Genomic DNA, 27,467 nt, shown 5'->3' with positions numbered 1-27,467 from the left:
TAACGCTTCAGCTTCGTCACTTTCCCCGAACCGTCACAAATAGCAAATCTTGTCACGTCACATTGTTGCAAAGCACTTCACAAATTACTCTCATCACATACACCCGCAAAGTTTGTACAAATGTCTGATGATGGTTACGATGGAGGACGTGCCGGTGATGACTATGACTACGAAGCAGGGCCAGGGTATGTCTTCGAATTCGAGATGCCTCCGCCAGTCTTGTTCTGACCTAACTTGCATAGGTATAACGATGGAGCCTTTGTATGTTATTCTGGTATCTCGACGCATTCTTGCCCTTATTATATATCTGCCCTCGTAGGATGAAGGCTATGACCTTCTCGCGAATGAGCAAGACGGTGAAAATGCGGAGGTAGGCGAAGATGGTATGCCTTTGGGCGAAGATGCAGCCCATGGCGGTGCCCATGGGGCCGACGGTGACCAAGAAATGGCCAATGGAGATGACACAAATGGTGGTGCTGGAATCTCTGGAGAGCGTCAACCCAACAAAATTCGTATAACGACGCCATATCTAACAAAATACGAACGAGCACGGATATTAGGCACAAGAGCGCTGCAAATCAGGTTCGTGTACTTTAATCACAATATGTACCATGGTCTGAATCTCCTTTTTATAAGTATGAACGCTCCTGTTCTTGTCCCACTAGATGGCGAAACAGATGCTCTGCAAATTGCCATTAAAGAACTTTCCCAACGCAAAATCCCACTCATTATCCGACGATACCTTCCTGATGGCAGCTTTGAGGATTGGAGTGTTTCTGAACTTATTACTGATTAGAAACCCGTCCACTTTATCTTGCTCACGTATTTTTTGCTAACGACTAGTCCACTTTTACTTTAATCGATTATTTGGAATGCACAGAGGAATCCACAATACGACACAAATAGACAAAAGAAATAATTTACAATGCATCTCAACAGCGAGAGCATAAAGAAATACAACACTGACCAAGGGAAGAAACCAAAACATCATACAACTTCTGGCCGCTTCCTTGAGACACGCTTGCCTGCACCAACATTGGCGGACCGTCGGACAGGTCTTGAAGTTACTGTATGCTGCTTTACAGGACGTTTGGCTTTGGATGGTACTTTGGTCGGAGATAACAATATCGAAGCATCGTGCATTGACAAGTCAAGCTTGCTGATGTCCATCGCTGATGTTTCGACGCTCTTCACATTTCGATCTTTTGTCGAAGTTTTACGAGATCTGCTCGGTGGGCGCAAATCGCATAGTGAGATGTCCATCTGCGACAATTCCCTGGGATCTTTGGCAATCACAGAAGATTTATTCGTAGCTTCTGCAAAAAGCATTTTCCGCTCTTCTTGAGGTATTACATTTCGGTTAACGGACAATGTCTGGCGCTTTGAGGGACTCGATTCCACATCGTTGTAGTGGCAGGATTTTTGCTGACGTTTACTGGGAGAGAGAGGAGGGACAGGCTTCAAGTTTTCGCTTCGAGTAGGTACATTTTGTGTCAAGTCGGGGGGTAAAATGGGAATATTTTCTCGCCCGGAAGCTGCCTTTTTGGTCTTCACTTTGGTCGACAGAAGAGATTTTCCAAGTTTAAGCCCATTTGTCATTGAAGTGTCGCATTCATTTTCTATCAGAGTTTGTTGAATCTCCCAGTCGGCTGGTCTCATCTTTTTCCAGTCTTCAATTACTTTGCTCGTCCATCTATCTGTTTCCCCAGAGATGTGATAGTCAATAATATCCGACCATTCAGCACCAGGTGCTGTCTTGTTAACGAAAATGACTTTGAAAGGTTTCTTGGAACTCGACGCTGTAGAAGAGGTGGTGGACGAATGGATAGTTCTGGCAAAGTCCTTTACAAGTTTCTTCAGCCCGTGTACTTTCAGTGAAGTTCCCATGATAATGAGCATGTCTGGTTTACGACCGAGATCGAAAGTATGAATGGCGCCAATGTCGTCCCCAAGTGGGTGTGATTCGTCGTACAAAACAATTCCAGGGCGCAAAGTGCCAACGCGGATAGGACGGGCTGACCTTGCGGCCCTGGCCTCAGCTAGAGCAAGGAAATTAAGAAGCTTATACTAGCAAACTGAAAATTCGAACATACAACGTAGCAAACATTCGGGGCACTCTGGTGCATTCCCTTGCTCGAATACTACAAGATGCTTTTCTTCGCAAGGAAATTCTGCAGAACACGCCACACATCGCACACGGTGAATGTCTCCATGGAGTTGAACATTACGAACATCCTTCGTGCGAATTTTAGTCTTGCTTTTGCCGTTAGACTTTGCTTCATGGCACGAGGACCCCAATAGACCAAGCCGGGCTTCCAACCCATCGATATTCTGTGTGTAGGATCGTAAAAGTTTCTTTTTCGAGTCCAGGATCTTGATAAATTGATGTGTTTGGGTGGGCTCTGCTTTATCGATGGACCGTTTGAGTTGGGAGATGAAGGTATAAAATACAGCTGTGGATGTGGCATCGCGAAACAGAGAAGCATCAAAAAGGTCACGGCCTTTCAAAACGACGTCTGGGTATTGTTCTTTAACCATGGCATAAAGGCCGTCAGATGAGCGGAAGTCCTAGAGATAGTTCGGTGCTTTACTGGTAAACGGATGGGATGGCAACGTACAGGAATACCACAGGAGCAAGAGATACCCGCACCAGTAACAACAACGATTTTCTTTCCTTTTGCAACGGCAAGTGAGATGTCAGAGAGACTCCTACGTGTTTGAGCATCAGTTTGAGCGGATTCCAAGTCCAATGTGACAGTCATTTTTTGACGCGGAAGAGAAACAGTGTTGTCCGTAAACTCGAACCAAAAACATTCACGACCAACTGTTATTCTTTATTTGGTTCAATTCGCGTCGCGTATATCACGTGGGTCGCGTCAATTAACTAATTACTATTGCTCCCGAACGACGCGTTTGAACTTGGATTGGCACAACCAATTCACAATCAACTAACCCAACTCATAACTATCGACGAACTTCATGTTCCGAGGTGGGTGTGCGCTCAAGGTATCTAATGGGTAAGTTGCTAGAGCAGCTTGAAGGTGTCGTAGAATCAAGCGTTTTGTAGGTTCCAAATTGTTCCTGATGGTCAAATTGACATAACGTCGCGTTATGACCAGAAACATAACACAAGCTGTGCACAGACTCACCGTTCCAAAAACGTGATTGAAGTACCAGACCTCCGAAAGAACAGTACCGTTGTTTGTGCATCCGAAAAATGGTATGCTGCCGGTTTGGATCTTGATGGCTGTCTGAAGCTGTGACAACGTATAAGTCGTTCTGTTAGATGGCGTGATACCAGCACTGTGAAAGTATCCCATGAACGATGGTATTGATCCTCATAACAGCTAATACGTACGCTGCAAGCATATCGAAAGTCGGGAAATGGTGAAATGCTCTTATGACTGCATCAAAGAAATCCACAACATCCTGGTGCTTTTTGTATTTGGGGCCGTAGCATGCAACGTCAAATGTTGAGGTACAAGTTGCGTGTTTCGAGAACTGGTTCCGTCATCAGTTTTAAACTAACACTGAATGCAATTTAGAACATACTTCATGTGCCCAAAAATCTGCGTTGGTTGATCCCTGAGCCACCCAATATTTATTCACTTGGGTACTATGTAAGTAAGTCGTTTACCATCTATAATTGTAAATGCAACGCTCACTAAAATCCAGAAGGTCTTCTCTTCCGAAGCTTTTAATAAAGGTGTCAACGCCTGGACCTTTGTAAGGTGGTACTGGCGTGCCATCAGGTAGCGTGGCAGGCGAAGGTACACGATCAAATTGACGTGATAGATCGCAATAGGAGTCAAAAGAGCTCCAATTACACTTTCAACACATAGGGCATAGCTTCACAGCCGGGACACACACCTGTCACAATTATCAGGCCATAAACCGTGTATAGTCCAGCTCCCCTTCGGAAGTTTTTGGCCTTGTCTTTCGAAACCAGTGAATGTATCCCAGAATTGGGTTTGTAAGACCAGTCCACCAGGAGTCGGTGAGCAGCAAGTATTTTTAATTGCCGTCGTATTCTCGCACGAGAAAAAGGAGGTTTCAGAAAGGCATGATGTCAAGTCTGGAAATGTATTTGGGATCAAGGCATCTCCCGCCAACCCGCCACTGACGACAACACCGAAGCCGCAGAATAAGATTGCTGCCAATCGAGTGGGCTTGACCATCTTGGAGTAGAGTAGAGTAGGACGTACTCAGATGCTCGCAAATCGACAGCGCATTTTATGTTGCCAGACTTCTATACAACATGCGCAGGGTCCTAATAATAACTGATAAGTTGACATTCGCCATGTGCACATTCTGGAGCATCCATATGTACAATTTGTATCTGTCAAGCGGTGCTCCAAATTTAGATGGATTCATGTTTCTTGATAATGTACATCGCGAACGTGGTAGCCAAGTGGACACCTAAACTGGGATCCACCGGTACACATTGGTCCTTGCTTCAAACTTAATAGAATAACATAGGCGCCGAGCAAGTTGGTGAAAAGATCAATCAGCACGGCACCGAGTTTCAGACATCAGCCCACCCTCCTTCGTCTAACTTGTAGGACGCCTCGCTTTCGGGTCTGTCGGGGCTATCAACAAGTTTGGCAACTCGTTCCTCTGCTCGACCTATGTGGGAGTGTGTAAGCCTGGGAGACCGGCTTCAATGCCATCTGAATCTTAGACAGACCTTTGCGAAGAAACAATCTAGTAGCAGATGCGTGGGACAAAATGTGACCCCCGATCGGTTTTAATGCACCTCCTGCCACAAATGTCATTGTGGCACCAGGGTCCGCTTTTTAAACACTTAAGCACTGAAGTCTGAGTAAACGACGATCCCTTGTACTTACACTGTACTTGGTTCGTGAGGAGGATACAAATCTGCCAGTTACAGTTAGAATTTTGAAGCCGAAAACAGAGAGAAAACCATGACATTATACTCCTCGGCAAGCTTAGTGAGCTTCGACAACATCTGATACGCATATAGTAAGAAATTTGCAACTTTCGAATAATCTTTGCGGATACTTACCTGTGCGAGCTAAATTTAAAGTGTAAGTAATAAAATATAACATAAACTCCAAGTTATATGTTACTTTTTGCTGCCGCTCACTCAATTCTCCTCTTCCGGAATAATCGACGCGAAAGAGCGCCATAATGCTGTCCACAATCTTGCAAAAAGCTCAGCATTTATGACTTTTTTAGTATCCAATAAATTTACGAGAAGGCGAAAGTCTTTATCTTCTGCGAATCGTAGTGAACACTCATTGATGAGTTCCATCTAGAGAACTTGCCCGTTGGCATTTTGTAGGAGAGAATTGACGAATTTATACTTTCCTGATGTTCGCTATTAAAGGCACGGGCTATAAAACAATCAAATAACGCGCGTTAGCTATATGGTGAGAGCTACACACCATATAGGATATTTTCGAGAGCCATATTTCCATCGACGCCAAACCTATCAGCAATTGATCTAATTCTGTCCGGTCGAAAAGTCCCTGGATTGTATTAAACTCCTTTTAGCGATGGCGTAGCTAAATGTACTGGATACTACCTTCTGTGTCTATATATGCGACCTGGTGAAAACATTAATCGTAAGACAATGTTCACAAGGCTAATTCATACTTTCCCAGAGGCCCCACCAAGCTCAACCGGAAGCTGAGCAACCACACTCATGGTGTGAGCAAGTTGAGTCTTTCCAGTACGGAATTCGCCATATACTTTGTATACGGTATTAGCATAGGGGTTTTACTAATAGGTCATAATATCCAAATTACCTTCTGATATGGATTGGGACATCAAACCACCTGAGTGGACGCTCACCTGTTAGACACTCCCAATAATTTGAGAGAGTATATGCATACCTCCCAAAATACCATCCACCAGTTTACTGCCGGTGCTAATAATATTTACTCTTTTGCGCTTTTCTTGCACTTCAACGCCAGTGGCAAATGACGAACCCTATATTGAAAATTTGAAAACCGGAGAAAACTACCAAAAATTCAAAGGATAGATCAAACCAGAATTTTATGTGCTGCCTCCTGTTCAGAACGTAATCATTCAGCAGATATAAAGAAGTAAGGTTGCAAATACCTTAATTTTTTCGACTTTGGCTTCTGACATTCCCTATTGATAGGTTCAACAATCCATGATGACTGTGAATATATGCGGCCAAATGACCTTAATCTTTAACATTTGGCGACGAGTAGTCATGTTAACCCCAGAAACTGTATTGATGGAGGCAGACTATGCACAGATATATTAGTTTATGATGCTACAAATTGCTGAGGAAATTCCACCTTGAGTTTCAAGATATCCTGCATATTGATTCCCTTGAAAACACGTCAGTTAGACACGCATATATGGTGTTTTCTGGGGGAAAATTACGTGTTGTTGGAGTTCATCGACTGTATCAAAGAACAGGACCTGGAGAAAACGAAACTGCTTATGTGGAACCCGAGAGCCTTCACACTAGACATGCATACCTCGTCCTCTTCAGGGGGGTTAGGGCTCGGGGCCCTTGACTGTGTGACTGACACGAGAGACGGCGCGCGACGGGGAGGCATCACAGTTAGAGTAGAGCGGAAGGTAGGGTCGTACCTTTGAGCACAAGTTGTACTTAAAGAAAGAAAGTAGCGGCGGAGATTATAAAGTATAATTCAACGGGCCGGTAGGAATTACAGATACAAATACATGTCCACGCCACAGCGAGAGCATAGAACGACAATCACTACACGTTCACCTTAGCATTGGATTTTGACACGATTTGAAGCGCCAGTACTTACAGAAAAAGTATTATAACAATACATATGTTCATCTTTAGTCCGCATCAACAACCATGCCGCCTCGTCCCCTCTTGATCCTATCCTCCAGTCCTCCCAACCCACCGAACACTCGTTTCTGTTCCTGACTCAAATACCCAGACATACCCTTTGACCTGGCTCTGGCTTGCTCATCGGCTTCTAATTCAGCTTTCTCTTTCTCCAGCAGAGCTGCCAGGCGTTTTTGTCTGTCTTCAGACATCGCTGTGGCATTAGCGGACATAGCAGCAAGCCGAGCTGCCCGATCTTCGTCAAACTTGTTACTAGATGCTCGAGGCGGAGGAATGCTGGTAGGAGAGGGTGAACGTCCAGAACGAATGCGTTTAGGAGGCGGACTCCTGGGTCGCGGACTGTGGGTACGATCTCGCTTGACAGAAGCATTATATCGAGATGGCGATGACTGGCGATAATGCCTGCCATTTTGTCGTGAGTTATAACGCTCGACAGACGGCGATCGACCGCTGCGATAGCGTTTTTCTGAGTCGTCTCTTCGACGAGGTCGGGGACTTCTGCTTCTGCTTCTGCTTCGCCCTCGTTCAACCTCGGGGCTATACCTCCGGGGTTTTTCAGAATAGTTATCGTCACGCCGGCGGTAAGATGAGGGTGAACGTGAACGTGAACGGCGACGTGGGCTTCGAGTATGTTTCGAGGAATGGTAATCGTCTGAGAGCGGCGATCTGTCTCTGTCAACTCTTCTCGGACTACGCGAACCCGAGCGCCCGTGCTTATGTTCATGTCTCAGTCGCCTTCGTTCCTCTTTTGCCCTCTTCTTTTCCTTTTTGTCTTTCTTGGGCTTAACTCCTAGTTCCTTCTGCATCTTTGCCAGGCGGAGAGGATTGGATAAGAGTGCTTGATACGCAGCCTGTTCTTGCTGTTTAATAGCCAATAATGGGTCTTCTCTAATTTTGGCAGCAATGTCGCGAGAAGTATTGGCGTTTTGAACGGCAATGAAGTTTTTATGGGATGCTCCAACCTAACACAGAATGAGATTTATCATATTACAAGGACGAAGAAGTCTGACTACCTTGTCATTCTCGTCTCCGGTCAAGATTTTGTCGACCCGTTTCTTTCCCAGGAGATAATCCTCTAAATCATTTGGATTTTGATTACTTCCAGTCGCGGGAGTTGCATACATCCATTCCAACTTTTCGGTACGTTTCTTGCCTGTCTGTTCTTCTTGGAGTCTCTGAAGTTCTTGGAGCTGACGTTCTTCCTCTTTTTCTTTGCGAAGCTGGTCCAATTTCTTCTTTTCCTCGAGCTACCATAAAATATTTTGAATATCTAGCAGATGCGTCAGAGACACGTTGACTCACCGCCTTCTTCTCTTCCAGCCACACCCGCTCCTGATTCTTCAGGAGCAGCGGATGCCAGCTCTTCTTCATGTTAAGGTCGCCACCTCCCATTTTGATAAATCTTCTTTAGCTACGCAGGATGAGTTTGTGAAGAAGGGCAGAGCTGCCAAGAGCACCAGACAATGATGTTAAGGCTCAAAGCCCCAGTGCTCGGTCGCACTGGACTCTGTGCCAACTATTTGTCTTTGCTTGGCAAAGCCTTCCAGTTGTCATGTGTGTGTGAACACCGCGACGTCGGGAGGCGAGACGTTTTGCCTATGTAGGCACTGCGTTGCAACTTTCTCCATGTCCCAGTCAACAGCACATAATCGGGATCTTGAGTACGGGGGAGAATATGATGCACTGAATAGAGACTCCCCGCTGTCAAACAATTATGAACCTCCAACACCAACGTTAGTCCACTCTCGTTCCGCCTAATGAGGCCATCGACTCACTCAAATTGGGACACTTTCAGAGCTGGCACCCGTTCCATCTACGCTCTCACTCGTGGGGAAATTACGAGAGGCGTTGCCAATCGTTTTGTGCATTCTAGAGTCTATATTGTGCTCTACCTGGCGATGGCAGCATTGTCAGTGACGACAGTGGTGTTGAGCTTGACCGACGGCTGCCCAGGTCTAGCTTTCTACATCTTGGAAATAATCATCAACGTATCTATGATCCTGGAAGTTGGAGTACGATTTGTTGCCCTCGGAAAGGTACCAGTACTTCTTGCCACATTTTTTATCTTTGCTCACATGGGCATCTTCAAGCAATTTTGGAAATCTCCGTTTAACATTGTCGACCTGATATTGACAATATTCTGCGCACTTACGCTGCTAGTTCTAGCTTTTGCGAAGTGCGGAGCTGGTAGTAAAGAAGAAGCAATCTTCGATACACTGTTGCTAGTGGCCCGTAATGTCCTCCAATTTGGGCGTCTTGCAGCCGTAATGAGACAGTGGGTGATCTCGTCTTTTACTCGTTGAGTTCACATTGAGGAATGGACTTTTAGATCCGGGCAATCAATCTTTTCGAGACCGAAGCCCATAGATATAAATGCTGCCCGACGGGCAGGGTTCCTAGATCTCGAGTATGAGAGCGAGGACGAAGTTGACGGAGAATTGAGTAGGCCGCTAGTCCGGAACTCTGTGCTGTTCGATGCACAAAGGCCAGATAATACACCAAAGACAACCACACCGATGCCCCGCGCTGCGCAGGCTCTTCGTGACAGGGACACGGAGGATGTGTGGGCAGAACTTGGATAAATAACCGACTACAGAACCATCTATTTGTATAACTACAGTAATGACATGGAGGAGGGATATATACCGCAATCGTTAAATTCCCAGTCTAATCAGAAAATTCGAAATCATCAAAATAAAATATGTGTGCGCTGAATGATGGGTTCTTAAACATGGGAATGATGAAATTGGAAATGATGATGATGATGGGTGGATATTGGATTGGATAAGGCATGGAACGAAAAGTGACTGATGTCCAGTGTTGAACAGAAAGTGTCTTGAGCAAGGCGGGTATTTGTATGCACGATGGTTGTAGTGCAATGTGGGCGGCAGATGGGAATGGGGAGTGAGAATATTTTTTCTTGCATGGCGACGCGTTGATAGGAAGTCGGGAGTTTTATACGCGGTTGGAGGTAAGTCAGTAGCAGCGTGGGTGCCAAGCGCTGAGGATTCCCATTTTGTTTTCCGTCAGTCATGACAAGTCGCTGTCTTTCTTTCTATCACACTCTTTTCTAACCTATATGTGTCCAGTCTGATCTCTGTCTATCATATGCCTTCTGCTCTGCCTTCAGCAGATCCCGCGAAACAATGGTGGTCAATTTCCAAGTCTACCAGCTCCAAGGACCTCCGTCAAAAATATGTGCAGGATGGCCAGTCCCAACGACCAGCGCCCCAAGTTAAGTCTTCGGGCAAGTTCACCTCTTTTGCCTCCGCTATTGGCCTCAAGTCGAAAAAACCACATCCCTCTCTTGCAATTCAAGACCCTCCTATGACCACGAATAATAATGCAAATGTTGTATCCTTGCCATCACCGTCTCCTCTTTCCGAATCTACACGACCAACCTCAACGGCCAAATCAACCTCCTCTACCCGCTCCAGGGTCGATTCTATGCCCCGCACCCCCGTTGACTCTCAAAGGGACCACCGACACTCCCTACTAACTTTATCTGACACCGACCCATTTGCTGGCCGCCCGATGATTGCCGTTCCTGTACCACATTTACCGTCGGATCCCAATCGCTTATCCGCGTATTCGAATTCCTCTGTCACTGACCTCGTACAGAGGAAAGGAGATCCCCCGACCTTCAACCGAGTTTCTTATGCCTCTTCTTCCTCAAATTCGCACAATCATGCTCTTGATATTCCCCACATGAATTCCCCCATTTCTGCTAAAGAAAAGCAGGAGTTCAGGGAACTACACAACAAGTTGGTGCTTTCGTTGTCAATGTCGGTATCTAGAGCTAAATGTGCCTTTTACAGACGTTCCATCCCAAATATTCAAACGAAATCATCCATTCAATTGCAGACATTGGGGTCCCTTTTGCCGTCAACGATATCCAGAAATAGGTCCGGTTCTTCAGCAACGACGGGCAACGACTCTTACTTAAAAAATTCTGTGGATGGTCTGACAGGACCGAAACGACGTGCGAGGGGGATGACCGACACCGCTGCATCACATCAGGCAGGTTTCTTTGTTGAAGAGCATTCTGGGGCACGTAAAATGATCCAAAAATCACCGACATCGAACAATGGCCCATTTTCATTAGAATCATCTGGCGTCCATGAGCGACCGGTCTCCCCGAGGGTTGTAATACGACAGCCATCGTCGTCGCGCCTGTATCACCCTCCCAGTGCCCCTCCCACCCATCGTCTCCCTCCACCACCTCGGCCTCAAAGTAAAGATTCAACAACTAGACCTTCTAGTCCACATAGTCAGATGGAATCACCTATTTCGTCGTCCATGTCATTTTCTTCTGCCATATCATTAACAAACGACATGTTTGCCAACCCTCCATTTGCATACCCGGACGAAGACAAAAGGGTTTCTGGTCGCAGCATTTTCTCCCAAATGACTTATGACGAACTAGAGATTAGCATGTTTGAGAACGAACCCCGAACTGCACCAAATTCGCCTCGGACTTTGAAGAAGGCTTTGTCACAGCAATCGCTATCCCGTCGTATCCACACGTCTGCGCCTCCAACGCCTAAGACGCCACCAGAATCTCACACTGAGAAGGAAAAAGGGACGCGAAAGCAGCGTACTTTTCAACATCCTCGTTTACCTGTTCCTCCTATTCCCCTACCTTCACTGGCGTCAACTTCAAAGTCTACCCCTATGCCTTTCCCTTCATCCTCTGATTCCGTGACATCGCCAACCCTGGAGCGAAGAAGGACGAGCACTGCCAGTTCGACGGGTAGAAAGAGATTATTCTCTCATTCCAGTCAAAATCGTCCGTCAACGGCTCAGGCATCATCAACCGCGGATGACGATTCATTTTCTCTTTTCAGCACGCGTTCTGATGCAGACTCACACAGCGGTCCTCACAAACTATGGAAAACCTCGGCGAAGTCAATACCGACTTCATCCTTTTGGGAAGAAGGTTCTTCGGAAAATATGTCAAGTAGCCCTGCTCGTCCAATTGAGTATACACCACAGGCCATTATGTCGAAGGCGGATTTGGCTAAATTTGAGGCAAGCGTAGAGAGCTCCCCACTTAAGCCTGCCAGGCCTCGAGGGTTTTCAGTGTTGTCTTCCACGACAAATGCTTCAGATTTGGACAACGATTCTGAAGTCATACCCATAGGTTTATCACCACCACCACCACCTTCTAGGTCAAATTATGCAGCAAAAGCGAGTGGTGCATCTGCCAAGAAAATCCCCGCATCCCCTCCTATACCTCAACCATTTGACTTTTCTGTGATTCCTGATGACAATTTTGCTCAGGCGCCATCTTCAGCCGTCAGTCAGGTGACTGTTATTCGCCCGAGATCTCCTGCGCTCATCAGTCTACCGCCTCCACCCCGACGCCCACGCCCTACATTAATAACTCAGCCTGAGGTTTTGGAAGCATCTCGTATGCGAGGACCCCTCAGTGCAAAAAATATGAAAGCAGGTTCTGCACGAACCTCTACGGTAGAAAAGGCTATGCATCGTCGATCCATTATGCGGAAAGCGTCTTTTCTTGACATTGATGATGATACGGATCAAGAAACCGAGCCTGAACACGTAGATGAGCAGATAAATTCAAGTTTCTTGGATCTTGCGAGGGAATCCTTTGATTCTACGCGGACCGATTCTTGATTTTTTGGTTACCCCTTGAATTTTTTTCGTATCACTGTTTTCCTTATTCTCAAATAATTTCTCGAGTCGGTAGTTGTTTTTTTACTTGTTTGTAGTAACCACCACTTCCTTGTGCTAATATCGTTCGTTCTCTTGTTATTACTATTTACACAGGTGCATTCCTTTTTTATTGTCATATTTACTCTGGACGGTTAATTCTCCAATAACTACCGCAGTATCACTACTTACACTCGTTCTTCACTACCACTCATTCTTTTGCAACTATTTCATTCATTAAACAGCATAAAATTGATTAAAAGTGAACACAAAACACTACAGTAATATGTTTAATCAGTCTCCTCGGTGTGGTATCCTGCACGCCGCATTGCCCCTAGGCGATGTCGAGCTGCGCCCAATTCCTTCTCTAATTTGAGGATCTCGACTTGCTGTTCCATCTCCCTCGTCTTGAACTCAAGGACCGCCATGTTTTTATAGTCGACATCCTCCTCCTCCACTTGCTTCGCAGATACGGCTTTGACTTGTCGAACAAGTGCCTTGCAAGCTGCTGTTACGGCTTTGGCAGCAAGTTCAAGGCGTTCTTGCGTCTTGGACATTAAGTTCGCCTTTACTCTAGAAGCAGCAACCAATTGTGCTGTTGCACCGGCAACTTCGTTCGAGGCAACGATTAATTGCTCAAGTGAGTGAGTACCAGACAAGACTCCGTCGGCGCTTTCAATGAGCAAATTAGTAGCAAATGCGACTGCTTTGGCTGCAGAAATGAGACCTTCCGTCCAACGATTGTTGCGCTTATAAAATTGTTGTGTCGTACTGGATCCTTTGCCTTGAGCTACAATTTCCTGTTGAGAATCTGTAGCAGCCTTGATCAGTCGAGAAATAGCGTTGGTGATGGCCATGGCGGCAGAAAGAATAGAGTCGTGGACTTGAAGGTCAATGGCACTATAGCGAGTGGAATCCCTTGGACGAGACATAAGTTCCTGCAACCTCTCCGTGGCAGCTTCGATGGCCCGGGCAGCGCTTGACATTTCTTGCTCAACAAGATCGCCTAAATCGCCGTTTGCACGTGCCAGCGCATTGGATTTTCCTTTGGGAATCAAACCATCTACGACTTCCGACAGCTTGGTGAGTGCGGTGCGAGCTTGGCTATTATTCCGCATCGCGACTTCCTTGCGTTGTGATGGCTGTAAAAGGTCGAGCTTGTATGATTGGAGGTTTTCAAAGAACCGCAGCCCAACATCTCCGGCCGTTTTAGCAACATTGACAATTTTATCGGATGCGTCATCGTCACTGGCAAGGCGGGTTATGCCTTTGGTGTTGATCAGGACATCCGAAAGTGATTGAGCAAATTCATTTGCAGATTTAATCACGTCAACATGGTCCCCACCAACTTCACCTCCTAAGTAAAGATTGTAAATCGTCGCAAACTCTGTGGCATTGTTCATCGACTTTTCGATCATAGAGAGGGTGTATTCTGGGGTTGAATTGAGATTGCCTGCCTGACTGGGTGATTCTAGTTCATAGATAGCATCATCGACCTTGTGAACACATGCTTGTAAAATTGAATCTAAAAAAATAAAACATATGAGGATGCTGTACAATTGTTGATAATACAATCAACTTGCCAATAATTTGGTTCAATTTTTTGCGGTTATCGAGAATAAGCGTATCAATTTGGGCATCAGTAGTTTTATCGATCAGATCTTTGTTCTAAACAAGAAATCATTAAGTTCGCAAAGTGCGCAAAAAATGGAATGAAGATACCTGTTGGGCTTCTGATAGCTGTTCAATAGTGCTGTCCATACCAGCTTGGAGAATCATAATTTCTTGATCTTTTTCGTCTCTCAATCGCTCCAAATCACCTGCTGAATTGTTGAGTTTGACGAGCAGGTCATCAATTTGCATTTGCTTAGCCTATTACCGAATGAATAAAGCAAGCAAGGTAAAACTGAGGATACAACGTACGCGAAGAGAGTCCTCGAGCTCTGACAACTGTCTATTGTATTTTGACATGACATTGGACACTTCGGAGTTCTTGGAACGAGAACTATCTTCAGCTCGCTCGTTTGCAAAGGCAAGCTCGCGACGGAGCCTGTCGATTTCTTCCTTGTGGGTTGACTTCTGCCTGTCGATATCGAAGCGTGCCCGATCACGTTCTCTGAGCATATCCGCCAGTTCTAAGTTTTTTGCTTTCAAATCGCGCTCCATCCTCTCCATACGATCAACCGCTTCTTGTGCGGAATTGGCTTTCAGTTGCATTTGCTTGAATTTGGATAGCATATCTAAATGTTCCGTGCGGAGTTGGCTATAGAGTTTAGCCAAGGCCTCGTACTTATTACGCCATAGGGTGACCTGATCCTGCAATTGTTTGATAAGTTCATCTTTAGTGGCAAGTTGTGTGTTTATATGGGCGTTAACTCCGCTTAATTCAGCTTCAAGGGCTTTTACACGCTATAGATTTTATGAGAAACGTAAATGAGACAAACTGTAGCTGCTTACCCGGTCATATTGCTCCAAAAAGATTTGGTCGCTCTCATATTGACCCCGCATGGCTAGAAGTTCTCGTTCCAGTTCACCTTGCTGCTGCTGCACAGCTTGGTTGTTGTACATCATTTGCTGCTGCATTAATTGTTCCTGAGCTAATCTCTGGGCTTCCGCTTGCTGCAATTGACGTTGTTCAAATTCCCGTTGTTGCTGCTGCTCAATTTCGAGGCGACGTCGTTCTTCTGCATCTCGTTGTGCTTGAAGCGCTGCCTGCTTGTCTTCGTATTCCTTAAGAAGACGTGCCTGTTCGTCAATTTCTGCTGCACTTGGTGATAACGAAGCAGGAAGCGGGGTGGAAGGTTTCGCTGTTGATGGTTTAGGTCGGGCAGGTAGATCTGGTGTATCGCCAGAATCCAAAAGATTTGGGGGTTCCTGAAATGTAAGGTGAGTTGTACACAATCTAATCAAGCAGGTTTAAACTCACGTGGCCCAGTTTAGGCACGTTAATGAGACCAGTTAGATATTTAAGGTTGGAGCACTCATAGTAGAACTTTCGAAGATTGTAGTGCTGTGATATATATCTTTCTCGCAACGGTTCCAGGGCGTCCTGATCATTCGTTCCTAAAAGTTTATAAGTCATATGGACAGATTATCGATATTTGCCACTTACTTCTAAACATGGCCCTCAACATACTGGTTATGAATCGATAAATACCCCAACTTTCTTTTACTAAAGGAACTAGAGCAGAAATTCGACATTCATTGTTACTTGAATTGCCGAAATGAGAAAAGACAGTCTTTTGGAAGGATTCAATCTGATCTTGAAGGCCCATGAGGTCTGAAATGGTTTCATAGCTACAACGTGGTCAGTGTCGGTATCAAATACTTGGTAATTACTTACCCTTCATTAGGGTCATCGATGCCCTTCAAGGTAACATATTCTTCGTATTCAAACAGGCCATTAAATTCCGGACGGAGACGATGGAAGCGAAGTTTGGCCAAGATAAATTGGACGTAAGTCCTGATGAGAGGGGCATAACCTGTCATGAAACAGGTGAACCCAGTCCAAAGGTGGATGTGCTATGGCGTACCCCTTTGACCATCTGTCCCAACAGTTCGTGCACATGTTTCCAGCCATGCGGTTTGACCATGAGCTTCTTTGAGAGTCTGAAGCGAATGTCATTAAATACACGAATAGACACACTGCCAACATGACGCATACGATTGGGTGTCCTTCCTGCAGAACTTTGTGCACAGTGATCAGGGCCTTGAAGGTCTGTACTTCGTCAGCCAGGATAGGCTGTACTCTCAAACCGCTCCAGAAAGAAATCGATGAATGATAATCCCAGGTGTAAACGATACACTCTGTTTGAAACGTCAGAACGAAGTTAAGCAGGTGTAAGTTCGACGAACTCCTAACGTGTTTCTGCTTGGGAGCAGTTTCTTCAGGACTTGTTGCCTTCTTTATGTTTATAACCAATTCAGCCTCTGCTTTATCCTTGTCAACAGGACGAGTTGGATAATGAATCTCCTCGTCAACATCAAAACCAGCGCCTGGTCGCTGACGTCCACTGGCGAACCTTCAATGAGGGCATGAGCAACTAGGTAGATAATTGAACGAATGACATACATTAGTATGTGTTATATAGTCAAGTGTGCCTCCTCGACGGGTATAAGAATATGAGGCAGTTGAGGATTTGAGGAAACAGCGGAGCGCAGCCGATGGTCTTAATTTGCCGAGGACTTGGGTCAGAGCTCAGATTTGATTTGTTTGTTCTAGTTACGCCAACGCGTTACAACACGCTTTCCTTCGTAGAACTTTATGTTCAAACGCTTATTTCCTAAAGACTTTGCTTTTCCGCATCGATGCTTCCACAACTCATCTTTGAGAGCATCTTGGCTCTCTCGCCCAAAAATCTCCGTTCCTGCAATTTATAAAGCCCGTCAAGAGTCATGGATAAAACCGACTATGATCCTTGTCGGATTTATGCCAATATTCACCTTTTCTCTTGGTGTATGGCAACTTCAGCGTCTGAAATGGAAAATCAACCTCATAGACGAATTAGAAGAAAAGCTGCAACTGCAACCTCTTATTCTTCCTCCAAATATCAAGTTCAGCCGATTTCTTCCGTCTCGATGCGTGTCCCAGTCACTAAAGTTTGCCAACGTGCAGTCTCTCCGTAATACCAGAATTTGTTTTTCGTCGGGTTAGTATTAAAGGGAAATGGGATCATGCTCATACCATGTTACTTTCACCTCGCGTACGCGATGGCATTCATGGCTTTCACGTTGTAACCCCGCTCATCCGAGAAAATGGATCTACTATCATAGTGGACAGAGGGTTCGTGTCAAAAGACTCCCTTTCCTCGGAAACTTTGAACGCAGAAACTGGAGAAGTGGAAATTCTGGGCATGCTCAGGACGTCTCAACCCCGTAATCTATTCACTCCGGACAATGATCCGGACCAAGGAAAATGGTATTGGACGGATGTCGACAGGATGGCCAACTACGCTGGTGGAGAAGCCGCAGGTGTTCAACCGGTCTTCGTTGAGCAAATTTTTGGTGGGTAGCACGCGTATCGACTCTTCCTTTCTCATTCTAGCTTTAGAGGGACACGCTGGAGAGGCGCACACTAGAATCGGAAAGGGTATTCCTGTTGGACGAGCACCTACTGTGGATCTACGGAATTCGCATCTTTCCTACGTAATTACATGGTAAGTAACTTGACGGATGCCAGTGTTCATATACTAATAACGGAATAGGTTCTCCCTCTCTGGGCTGACTGCGTTCATGTTCTTCCGTGTACTAGTAAATAAGAGGAAGGCGCCTGGACGTCGATTACCACGATTTGGTTGAAAATATGAAAACATTGCATTTTAATGAAGTAGAAAGTTGGAAAATACGCTTGTGAAATCGCTGTCTTCCATGCTCGGGCATGCTTCATTTGACGCCAGTAATTGTTGCCAACCCGCATTCATGGTTGACTTTGGATCTGACCTGGCAAATTGATGCAATAATATCTTCATTTAAATACATTAACAACATGGGGCCTTTTTACCAAGATTACAGAAAGAAAATCTTAGCAGACATATAGAGTTGTGCTAATGGAAAGGGACCAAACAAGTTGTTGTCTAGAATTAAATGCCTTCGTCATTGGCTCGGCGACTCGGCTGGTTGACTCCGGCATTTTGGGTGCCAGTGTCCGTCATACTGTACCAGTGATGGCCTCTTGATGGAAATCCCTTCAGTGTAACATTCTTGCTCGCAGCAACTCGCGTTCTGTCAATATCGAACCTACTCATCTAGCTGGGCAGACACCGCAGTGTAGCGGGACGTGCATAGTGGCGTGGTTTCAGGTTAATTGCGGGTAGTCCTTGCACTACTGGAAAGTCTTTAAAGTTGGATCTATTCTTCGTTACTCCACATCGTTTTGTCTGTCAGATATCCGAACGTAAACATGGACAACACACAAACTGCCAGAAGTGAGGACGAAGTTGTTGTCACCAAGGATAATCGTTGGTCACCACCTCGTGCTCACTTTCCACCCAACGAAATGTATTCTGTTCGTCCCTCGCGCCCTCGTATGGAAGGTACAAAACTCCAGTCAGGACTTACCCCCCCGGTGCGTCGAGGGTCGCCTTTGAATCCCCAGAATGTTACCCACCCAGTGGATCCTCGTCGCCGACCTAGGCCTTCTGACGTTCTTGTCTCCTCTGATGTCCTCAATCGTCATAGGCGAACAACCTCATTCACCCAAGGAAATTTAGGACGATTGGACTCTGAGTTTACCCCTATCAATGATATTGGGCCTGAAGGTGGGACTTTTTCGGATGAATACGACCTATGTATGTATTTATGAGCCCCCATTTACACCGAATAACTAAAGACATCACGTAGCACATGAAGGTGATTATTTTTCAAGCCATGAGGCCTTTGTTCTTATGAACTATGATTAGACCCCAGGATTCTTCAGGATGTCCAACGAGCTCTCAAAATGAAAGCTCGTCGGGAAGCTCGTTTGAAACGGGAAGCTACTTCTACTCCAGAAAAAGGGTCTGAGCAGCTACAGCCGTCTTCAGCATTATCGTCTACTCCTTCCAAAAAAGGTCTTCCTGCAACATTTACCTCATCATCCTTTTCACCCTCCACAAATCGTAAACTGAGTGGAAGTACGGTTTCTGAAGTTGATTTTAGTCCTTCTACCGCAATTCATGATCAAGCAAAAGAATCACACCCGATACCATCCTCTATCGATAATGGGACCACTTTGGACTGGACTGGTAGCAACTCGGACGATTCGGACAAACGATGGATGGGAATTGGCAGAAAGAAAGATAGAGAAAAGCTTCCACCTTTGGAGCTCATGGTTGGTCAACAGGAACACTTTTATGAGGGCAAGTTCTGATTTTATTTAGTCAGCGTGTCTAACTAAAGCTAGTGATATGCAGCGAAACTTGCGCGAATAAAAGATTCTTTGTCTGCACAAACCATCCGAAAAGCAGAAATAACGAGCGATCAGCTTGCGAGGCGATACAACTTAATATATGACTCCATTGGGAAGACTGGATCTCCGCTTAATCTTGCTGCCGTCTCTCGGTGGTATCATTCCTGTCCGGAGAGCATCAAAGCTTCGCTGGAGAAGGCAGAACCCTTCACCTGGCTTAAACATCTAGAAAAACGTTCCTTTAAGAACACGAGGTCGAAATGGCACCTAACTGCCTACATCATGAAGGAGTACATTCTGTCAGAAAGCCGCCATGCTCGTATGCAGACAATATCCGAGGATTTGACTGTTTCAGACCCCACGGCATCGCTGACAAGGGCACGTTCCCCGTCGTTTGTATCGACTTCTCGCCCTCGTGCTTTAAGCTCGTCTTTTTCCATGAGAATGCCTGTTGACGAACAAATTTCTTTTGAACCTCTCGTAGAAATCAATCGGAGTTCCCTAGATGCGATAAGTAGAAATTATGAATCTCGGCCAAATAGTCTCCATTCGGGGTCTTCCAATACGGGTATATCCCCGTTATCGCCAATATCTACGCGCTCCAATGACGACGATGTTAAGGCAGCTTTCATTCGTCGAACGTTGGAACGACCCCGATCTCCTGGCAGTTCCTTTTCAGGAACGTCCGACGATGGTAATCTTGAAAAACATATACCATCAAGCTTGGTTGTACCATCGCTCTCTGTCCAGCCTCCTTCCAGTGAAAACACCCCTCTACCTGATCCGGATCCCATCTTGAAAACAAGCCTTACTGCCTCTCGCGAAAGCTCAACTTCTCAGGTTAAATTTACACCTTCTCCAGCAAATCAGTCTCTATCATCTCTGAAAACCTCTTTGAAACCTCGTCCAGCTCGGAAAGACCCGTTTGATGACAGTCGCCCAGTCCCTAAACGCAAAAAGATTCTCGACAGAGAGATTATTCTTCGTCAAGAGTACGAGATGAAAGCCCTGTAAGTCTTTGTGACATTTTATGGAACTGCCCATTAATTTTTTTCCAAGCCTTTTGCACGATACGATTGCTCATAACAATAGGATCAGGCAATTTCTCAATAGAATTTCGGCTGCGATGAAAGATTACGATACCATCCAGAATACTTCAATGCATTCCCAAAATCTTACGAAACTCCAACTGCCCAAAGACCTCTTGGAAGCATTTGGTCATGATCCTTCAGCTGTTACCGGTGCCACACGACGCGATCGCGGATGGCGGGCGGTAGAAGACATAAACCAACGAGTTGAAAAGCAGCGCAGCGTTTTCAGAGCTTTTATCCAATCCTTTACTGACCAAGAGGTCAGTCGAGGTTGTATCATGGATGAACCCATGGAAAACATCGTCGAGGCCCTTGCATCCCTACAATTTCAGAAGACAGAAATCGGTCGTCAGGCTGAAAAAGTGTCGAGCGTGCTTGAATCAGTTCAGAACATCCACACCAGTGTGAAGGAAAATTATAATTCTGCGATGTCTCATGTTTCAATTGTCTATCCAGAGGTGTGTATGAGCCGGCTCTGTTATCATGTGCTATCTCATAATATTTATTTAGCTTTCTCACATCGTAGCTTTGGAAGAAAGCTATAAAGATCAATATCAACAGGTTTGGGAACTGGGAATGAATGCTTTGACTCTTCTTCTTGATACCGTTACTCCATTATGGAGGACATACGGGAAAACGATAGGGGAGGATGTTCGCGACTTCCTCATTGTACCCTTGTATCGGAACGAATTTACTGGCGAAGCCAAAAGTTATCCCATAAATTCAATTCCTAAACGTTCCCGTCGGCATTGGTTTGGGCTCGTCGTCTTCTTTAATCTATCTATCGGAGTCAACTTTCTCCAACTGCGGGCGGCAATTTCATCCTCTTTGCACTTTCGACTACATCTTATTCCATATGATGGTGTCCGATGGATATCATTACCATTTTTTTGGTTAATCATTATCATCCAATGGCTCGCCGTTATTGTTGAGTTCGCCATTGTTTTTCTGCAGCTGGGAGTCATCACCTGGTGGTCGGGCTGGCTTGTGAAATTCTGGGCATGACATTTAAAAGAGTGGTGCAACGTAATCTAGTGTTTGGATGTAAATTATTATGTGTTATATATGATAATTAATTGTAATTTTGACGACCTCAAAGCTTGTTGCCCGTCCCCAAGATTAGTGATGCACGCTGCCGGTAACACGGGCCGAAAGCTGAATGGTCACGACATGCGATTTAAACCTGTATAAACTTCGATTTAATGGCCCAGCCTGAGTTTTCATCATGACTGCAACGCTCAATACAAACCAATCAAAATAACTTTGGAAGTCTTTCTGTCAGGCCACAGATAAAAAAGACTGGCTACTGAACAATTCTACTCTTCCAATTTTGAGTATCTGGTGTGTAATTATGGCCTGCTTTTGTTGACAAGATTTGGTGACCGTTCCAGCGACCAGCCTTATACTATCCATATGTATTTCAACGATTTGACGCGGAATTCTTTTGAAAGTGGTCTCTCGGCAACAAAGGCATGTCATGAATCTTGAACCCTGAGAATTTCGATCCAACCCTCAGAGGCTCATAATTGAACATCGTACCAGTGGCTTGCACTATGTAAACTCTTGGTCGCCAACAAACCTCCAATTCAGCTCGAAAGTGCCGGCCAAGCAGCAATTAACATTAGCAGTAACTCTCGTTTCTTCCATAACTACGATTATATGTTTTATAACCTTTTACTTTGACAGACTCGATCCTCGTTCTTTACCGCTCTTACCCAGGAGACCCTAGTTTACAAGATTACCTCAAAACTGCCATTCAAGATGGATTGCTTCCCCTTTCTACATTTGTTTCCACCTTACTTCAAGCTGCTCGATCTTCAGATCTCCATATTCCGGTCACACTGGATACATTGTGTCAAATTGCTTTAGACATATACTACTCTTCTGGCAAGCTACCCATCGGCTCTATTGTTCCACTCGACAATTCTTTATCAGACACTGTGAACACTCTTGTAGATGCTATTGCTTTGCTTCGAACGGCGCATTCCCTCCCTATTTCACACTTTCATCGAGTTACGACGTCTGTGAATAATCTTGTTGGTCTTTTGATGATGTGTATCCCTGATTTTTCTGCAATTCCACCTGACCAAGCCATGCATCTTCTTCGAGAGTCTAGCTTTGTATCATCTACATCCCAGCTTATACCGGAGGCACGAGAGACCCTTGACACAATCGTTGTACGGCTATCATATCTAATTGACAGTGACAAAGTTTCCCGAGATGCTCAGTTGATGCATACAGCACAACATAGCATGGCAAAGGGAGATGTTCTGGGCCCAAATTCAGAAAGCGATATGATATCTTTAGGACTGCTACTTAATTACATGGTAGGCTATTGATATATTCTTACCCGTTTCAAGTGAAGTAACCTTTCTCTCATCATGAAGGTTACGAACAGGGCTTATCCCTTCGGCGCTGCAGATGGACAGAACGCTGCGGCGTTACTCCTCTCAAACTTTCGCTGGTCGTCCTGGACGCCGACTGTTTTTTACACTCAGCTGTTGATTTCGGCATTTACTTGTCTATCCCAAGCTGGTAGCAACACCGGGGTATGGAAAGCCTTCCTTGTTGGACGCGTGAGTTTTGCTCCTATTCACGTGCTCTTATACCTTTGGTCTAAGTATACGTACATGGTAAATCACAGCTTCCTGAGCTTCTCGGTATTTTTTCCCCCGAAATTGTGAAAACTGAAAGCATCGCTAATGTGAATCAGGTTATTGATATAACTCATCTTGCTTTATTTTGCTCCGATCCTGATGTGTCTTGATTTATTAGGATGCCCCGCTTCTTGCAGGCTTGAAAGCACTGTTTCAAAGATACGACATCCTAGTTCCAGGTAACAATTTAGCTAAGGATATCACATCTGAGGCCCCCGAAGATAACAGGTAAGCCTAAAGTGTTGTAGTCAACTTTTGTAATTGACAATTATGAGCAGTACCCGGTCACTGTCGCGAGAATTTCTGCAACAGCTCATAAAATACAATTTGCTATCACCGTCAGAGGCTGCTCAACTTGATCCGATGGTGTCTAACGAGCAACTGCCAAAATGGCATATCGAAGCTCATGACATGGGCCTCGACGTCGCTGTAGGTACCGTTCCCCATGGATGCGTACCTGTAAATTCATATCCATCTTTCTGGTAGGCATACCTTGAATTGAAGTTATTGCAAGATAGCGGGGCCGACAACGATTCCCAAACATGGGTAGATAAGTTTGTCAAAGACGCTGCTATTCACAGCGCATTCTCCAAGCATATCTTCATGGTATGGCGGGCATTAATCTATATTACATAGAGAATATTGATTTCTGTCTTACCAGAGGTTTGAGACCTCGGGAAAGTCTCTGGACGTTGACACTTTAGGTCCATTGTGCAAGCTTTTACATACACATGAGAGCATACTAGATATCGTTGCTCTTCATCAGCCAATATCGGATTTGATCTTTCACTCGGCGGTCCTCGTTGAGGACTATGACTGCGAAACAGTTGGTGAGTTCTTTATCGATGCACTGTTTTGTATGAGATCACAGACTATGTTCGTCCCAGGTGATCCTCAAACAGCTGTCAGTCATTTTGGAAACGTTGTTCTATTTATCCAATTCGCAACCATACGGTTCAAGGTCCCGACCCAATTTCTATGCCCTTCTTGTTGGCAGCTGTTTAATTCTACATTGTTTTCAGTTTGATGCGAAAGATATGTCTAAAAACAACCGAACCATTACTCTGGGATATCTCCTTCACGATTGGGCGATAAGATTGATAGACCGCCCTCAAGAAATGCTCAGGGCTATATCAAACTGGTATGGCAATCTTTTTAACAAAGACAGCGAAGGAATAGAGGACAGCATGCTCCGGTAAGACTGCCTATGACTGTTTCAATGGATTTACCGTTGTAATGATTGGCTAGAACAACAAAGCCCAAAACTCTGCTTCAAATCACCCCTGGTTTGTTCACTTTTGTTACTACGAAAAAAGTTGAAAAGGATGCTGTGATGAATGGAATCTCGTATTTCAACGGGCCGTTATTAAACTGGACATTAGTGGGTGCCATCAAAGCTCTTGTAAAGGAAATCCCCATGAAAGGGTCAGACATCAAATTCTATCTATCTTATTAGCACAAGGAATGTTTACTGACCAATTTCTAACAGAACAGGGGCAACACTTCATTACGAAATCATCCAGGCTTTATTATTGTCCCCTGCATGCCCCAAATGTGTCTTAGCCATTTGCTCTCCGCAAATCAATACCATCCTTCAAGACAAAAGAAGACCAATCCAAGTCCCGAAATCTTTTGATATATCCGCGGTGCGAGTCACCCTCGCAAATGCGATTGGTTCTGCAGTCGAAGGTAGTTTGTATTGCACAATCTTGGATCACATCCTCATTGATTCCTTGTAGACTTTGCCATTCCACCAAGCGGTTCCTTTTGGTACCCGCACGTACAACAATCCCTTCAAAAAACCTTTTTCATGGCACGGACCAATAAAGCTCCCTATTTGGACATCAGAAGATGCCTCAATATTGCCCCCCCAATCAAGTTCTTGCAGCTTTTTTGGACTGAATTACGAACGGCGGCTAATCAAAGGGAACTTGAAGCTTGCAGACGTGTTGCAACATTTGTGCTTGCTACACCACAAGGAAGAAGTATACCACCACTGTTACCCATATTCTTGCATGTTGTCCTTCCGACTTTGATCGCCTCTGCCGATATGCAGCCTTCTGAACAAGATATGACGGTTGATCTCATGATAGCAGTAGTCTCATCCGCCCTCAACGCTACATTGCAACTAGAGCTATCTCAAATAGCGATGAAGGCAGATGATGATGAGCCGCTGTTAGGCGAATCAAGTACAGCTATGGCTCGTCGATTAGCTTTTGACCTGCGTGCTAGCCGAAGAAGTCATGTTAGCAACACTATCCTACACCGCTTATCTTCATCACCGGCGTTCGTGGGTAGCTTTTCAATGTTCAAAATCGATGGGGCATGACAAGAAAAAGAGGGGATCTGATATAATTCATAGTATAGGACGATATACAGTATTCCATGAAGTAGCGCGATTCAGTAAACAAGATACAATGAGGTTGATGATACAGCTTAGCGTCATACATTGAACTTATATAGTGTTGTCACACATTAAGTATCTTGTGTTACTGGTGCAGCAGGAGTCACAGGCATCGTCGGCTGTAGAGACTGTAGATGTGACTGAACAAATTGTACCGGAGTTATGGACTGGGCCAAATCACTCTTCCATTTTCCAGACTCAACACATGTGCGACAATACCCTGAATTGCTGGTTAGATTGTAACCTCCAGGATGAGGAGAGAACATACTTCCACCCAGAAGAAGAGGAACGTCGCCTTGTTTACAGGATAAGCATTGTATCGGTGTTGAGGGTGGAAACCTGGCCTGCATAATACGACTTTTTTTGGCTGCCGCCTCAGAAGGTTGGCTTCCAGGTTTTTGGTGAGTTGCAGTAGTTCGTCGCTGGGTGTTTCCGGCTTTAGCACGACCAGGCCGACGGGAATGTGTTGTTGGTCCTTGTTTCAACGTTTTCATGGAGAAAGGTTGAGTTGAGGCCTGGTAAGAGATATTAAAGAGATAACAGAAACATAAGGAACGAGAATACCGCTTGAAGCTGAGCTAGGACAGATTCGTTGGAAGAGAGTTGCAATCCGAGGAATAATCTTTGCGGGGGTGTCTGCAATAAAATTAGGATAATGTATACATTTACAGAGGAACAAAGTTTCTACCAAGCTATCTTGGTATTTTTTGTTGAGTTCCATTTTCTCGTGTCCTCCTATCCATCGCATGATTGTATCCCAAAGATTAGAAGGCGCATTCTTAAGGGTGATGGTAACAGGGCGGTCATAATTGTCAGGCGATTCGGGATCTTGAACCACTCGGCTTAAAGGTATGGAAGGGGTCTCTTGTTTTCCTACTACACAGACTGTTAGCAAAATATCTGAACCGGACTTGACCGCGACAGGATAACATCCTCTAGGTATAATCCACCGTTCGTTTGGCGTTTCGCGGTATTCAAGTATTAGGTCAAAATCTTTCGCAGGAGGTTGTGCTCGATAATGATTGGAATTGGTAGGCGGAGGTAAGGGTTCAGCGGCAGGAGGTACATCGCAAGCAGCAAGTGAAGACTCAATGTTGGGAAGAGACTGGATGAGAAGACCAAGGGTCTGAAGTTGATCGGGGGTTGCACGACGTGCAGCTGCAAGTTGAAGAAGATTGGATAAAATTGGGTTTGTAGACGCCGCCAAGTTGACTTGATAAACCAACCCGTTAGGAACTGAATCGGCGGTGAGTGAATTCATGAGAGGGTTCAAGGGAGTTCCAGGCTGAGCCTGGGGAGATGAGATATTAGATTGGATGGACGTTGGAGGAGGTGCAGCGTTTGTGTATGTGTATGGGGACCCGTAAGGAACATTGGAATGCCAACTTGCAGTGTTGGGTACCGTATTTTGAGAGGTTGCTGGTTGAGAAAATGAAGCAGGGGAAGAAAGATAATGGACTGCGAAAAAAGATGTATCTTCAAATTTTTGAGGGCCAATCTCAAGGTCGCATTTCCCTTGCGTATGAATAGTATGATTAAGGGGCGTAACATCAGCCAATGATGCCTTGTTGCCTCGGCTTTTACTAGAGAATTTGGGAAAGGTGTGGAAAAGCCAGCGTTCACGAGCTGAATGAATGATTTCGACATATCAAGACTTGTATGATTCTATATATGGTTGTGACCTACACTGTCGTAAAGACTTTAGTAGCGCACCGCTGGCACAAGTGCAGTCAGATGAACTGGATTAAAAAGAATATAAAGTACATACCTGGCGGCTACGCTATGAATTTCACCTTCTTGTTCCAGATCCCAATTTCTCTTTCCCACTGGAAGCATAAGGTCCGGCTTCTTGGGCTGGACCACATTTTGATTTTGAGTTGGAGTTGGAGTTGGAGTCGTGTTGTCCATGGGGGAGATTGAATACGCG

The 27,467-nt window shown here is 45.2% G+C and overlaps 11 protein-coding genes across 11 annotated transcripts; 6 read left to right on the top strand and 5 right to left on the bottom strand.

Moving 5' to 3' along the window:
- Positions 1–120: 120 nt before the first annotated feature.
- On the top strand, positions 121–796 carry JR316_0000602 (DNA-directed RNA polymerases I, II, and III subunit RPABC2; the record flags this gene model as incomplete). Its single annotated transcript, XM_047886416.1, has 4 exons — positions 121–185; positions 243–261; positions 320–582; positions 637–796. 4 exons carry the CDS (start codon positions 121–123, stop codon positions 794–796), a joined length of 507 nt encoding a protein of 168 aa, XP_047754162.1.
- A 191-nt stretch (positions 797–987) lies between these two features.
- On the bottom strand, positions 988–2,762 carry JR316_0000601 (NAD-dependent histone deacetylase HST3; the record flags this gene model as incomplete). Its single annotated transcript, XM_047886415.1, has 3 exons — positions 988–2,039; positions 2,094–2,568; positions 2,619–2,762. The coding sequence occupies 3 exons, from the start codon at positions 2,760–2,762 to the stop codon at positions 988–990; spliced, it is 1,671 nt and encodes a 556-aa protein (XP_047754161.1).
- A 2,129-nt stretch (positions 2,763–4,891) lies between these two features.
- Positions 4,892–6,560, bottom strand: JR316_0000600 (Meiotic recombination protein dmc1; the record flags this gene model as incomplete). Its single annotated transcript, XM_047886414.1, has 11 exons — positions 4,892–4,969; positions 5,027–5,035; positions 5,620–5,714; positions 5,772–5,801; positions 5,859–5,955; positions 6,015–6,035; positions 6,088–6,120; positions 6,175–6,240; positions 6,294–6,326; positions 6,382–6,420; positions 6,480–6,560. 11 exons carry the CDS (start codon positions 6,558–6,560, stop codon positions 4,892–4,894), a joined length of 582 nt encoding a protein of 193 aa, XP_047754160.1.
- Positions 6,561–6,813: 253 nt separating this feature from the next.
- On the bottom strand, positions 6,814–8,218 carry JR316_0000599 (Pre-mRNA-splicing factor CWC25; the record flags this gene model as incomplete). The annotated part of the gene is made up of 3 exons (XM_047886413.1): positions 6,814–7,788; positions 7,840–8,073; positions 8,129–8,218. 3 exons carry the CDS (start codon positions 8,216–8,218, stop codon positions 6,814–6,816), a joined length of 1,299 nt encoding a protein of 432 aa, XP_047754159.1.
- Positions 8,219–8,452: 234 nt separating this feature from the next.
- Positions 8,453–9,408, top strand: JR316_0000598 (uncharacterized protein; the record flags this gene model as incomplete). Its single annotated transcript, XM_047886412.1, has 3 exons — positions 8,453–8,559; positions 8,622–9,101; positions 9,156–9,408. The coding sequence occupies 3 exons, from the start codon at positions 8,453–8,455 to the stop codon at positions 9,406–9,408; spliced, it is 840 nt and encodes a 279-aa protein (XP_047754158.1).
- Positions 9,409–9,934: 526 nt separating this feature from the next.
- JR316_0000597 (uncharacterized protein) lies at positions 9,935–12,466 on the top strand (the record flags this gene model as incomplete). The annotated part of the gene is made up of 1 exon (XM_047886411.1): positions 9,935–12,466. The coding sequence occupies one exon, from the start codon at positions 9,935–9,937 to the stop codon at positions 12,464–12,466; it is 2,532 nt and encodes an 843-aa protein (XP_047754157.1).
- Positions 12,467–12,792: 326 nt separating this feature from the next.
- On the bottom strand, positions 12,793–16,576 carry JR316_0000596 (Endocytosis protein end4; the record flags this gene model as incomplete). The annotated part of the gene is made up of 12 exons (XM_047886410.1): positions 12,793–13,998; positions 14,075–14,170; positions 14,225–14,374; positions 14,426–14,911; positions 14,960–15,376; positions 15,429–15,565; positions 15,615–15,799; positions 15,846–15,984; positions 16,036–16,111; positions 16,167–16,309; positions 16,358–16,432; positions 16,525–16,576. 12 exons carry the CDS (start codon positions 16,574–16,576, stop codon positions 12,793–12,795), a joined length of 3,162 nt encoding a protein of 1,053 aa, XP_047754156.1.
- A 190-nt stretch (positions 16,577–16,766) lies between these two features.
- JR316_0000595 (Surfeit locus protein 1) lies at positions 16,767–17,800 on the top strand (the record flags this gene model as incomplete). Its single annotated transcript, XM_047886409.1, has 4 exons — positions 16,767–17,056; positions 17,118–17,506; positions 17,553–17,658; positions 17,707–17,800. The coding sequence occupies 4 exons, from the start codon at positions 16,767–16,769 to the stop codon at positions 17,798–17,800; spliced, it is 879 nt and encodes a 292-aa protein (XP_047754155.1).
- Positions 17,801–18,401: 601 nt separating this feature from the next.
- JR316_0000594 (uncharacterized protein) lies at positions 18,402–21,484 on the top strand (the record flags this gene model as incomplete). The annotated part of the gene is made up of 5 exons (XM_047886408.1): positions 18,402–18,789; positions 18,901–19,314; positions 19,393–20,398; positions 20,502–20,937; positions 20,990–21,484. The coding sequence occupies 5 exons, from the start codon at positions 18,402–18,404 to the stop codon at positions 21,482–21,484; spliced, it is 2,739 nt and encodes a 912-aa protein (XP_047754154.1).
- Positions 21,485–21,892: 408 nt separating this feature from the next.
- Positions 21,893–25,465, top strand: JR316_0000593 (uncharacterized protein; the record flags this gene model as incomplete). The annotated part of the gene is made up of 13 exons (XM_047886407.1): positions 21,893–21,932; positions 22,166–22,806; positions 22,867–23,055; positions 23,124–23,192; positions 23,255–23,364; positions 23,415–23,565; positions 23,623–23,742; positions 23,798–23,966; positions 24,024–24,040; positions 24,159–24,331; positions 24,385–24,561; positions 24,626–24,825; positions 24,876–25,465. 13 exons carry the CDS (start codon positions 21,893–21,895, stop codon positions 25,463–25,465), a joined length of 2,646 nt encoding a protein of 881 aa, XP_047754153.1.
- Positions 25,466–25,611: 146 nt separating this feature from the next.
- JR316_0000592 (uncharacterized protein) lies at positions 25,612–27,448 on the bottom strand (the record flags this gene model as incomplete). The annotated part of the gene is made up of 6 exons (XM_047886406.1): positions 25,612–25,760; positions 25,809–26,055; positions 26,105–26,176; positions 26,229–27,166; positions 27,227–27,255; positions 27,309–27,448. The coding sequence occupies 6 exons, from the start codon at positions 27,446–27,448 to the stop codon at positions 25,612–25,614; spliced, it is 1,575 nt and encodes a 524-aa protein (XP_047754152.1).
- Positions 27,449–27,467: the final 19 nt, after the last annotated feature.

This window comes from Psilocybe cubensis, chromosome 1 (assembly GCF_017499595.1).
Source record: "Psilocybe cubensis strain MGC-MH-2018 chromosome 1, whole genome shotgun sequence".
NCBI lineage: Eukaryota > Fungi > Basidiomycota > Agaricomycetes > Agaricales > Agrocybaceae > Psilocybe > Psilocybe cubensis.
The sequence above is the reverse complement of the archived record's forward strand: the minus strand, read 5'-3'. Positions and strand labels throughout refer to the sequence as shown.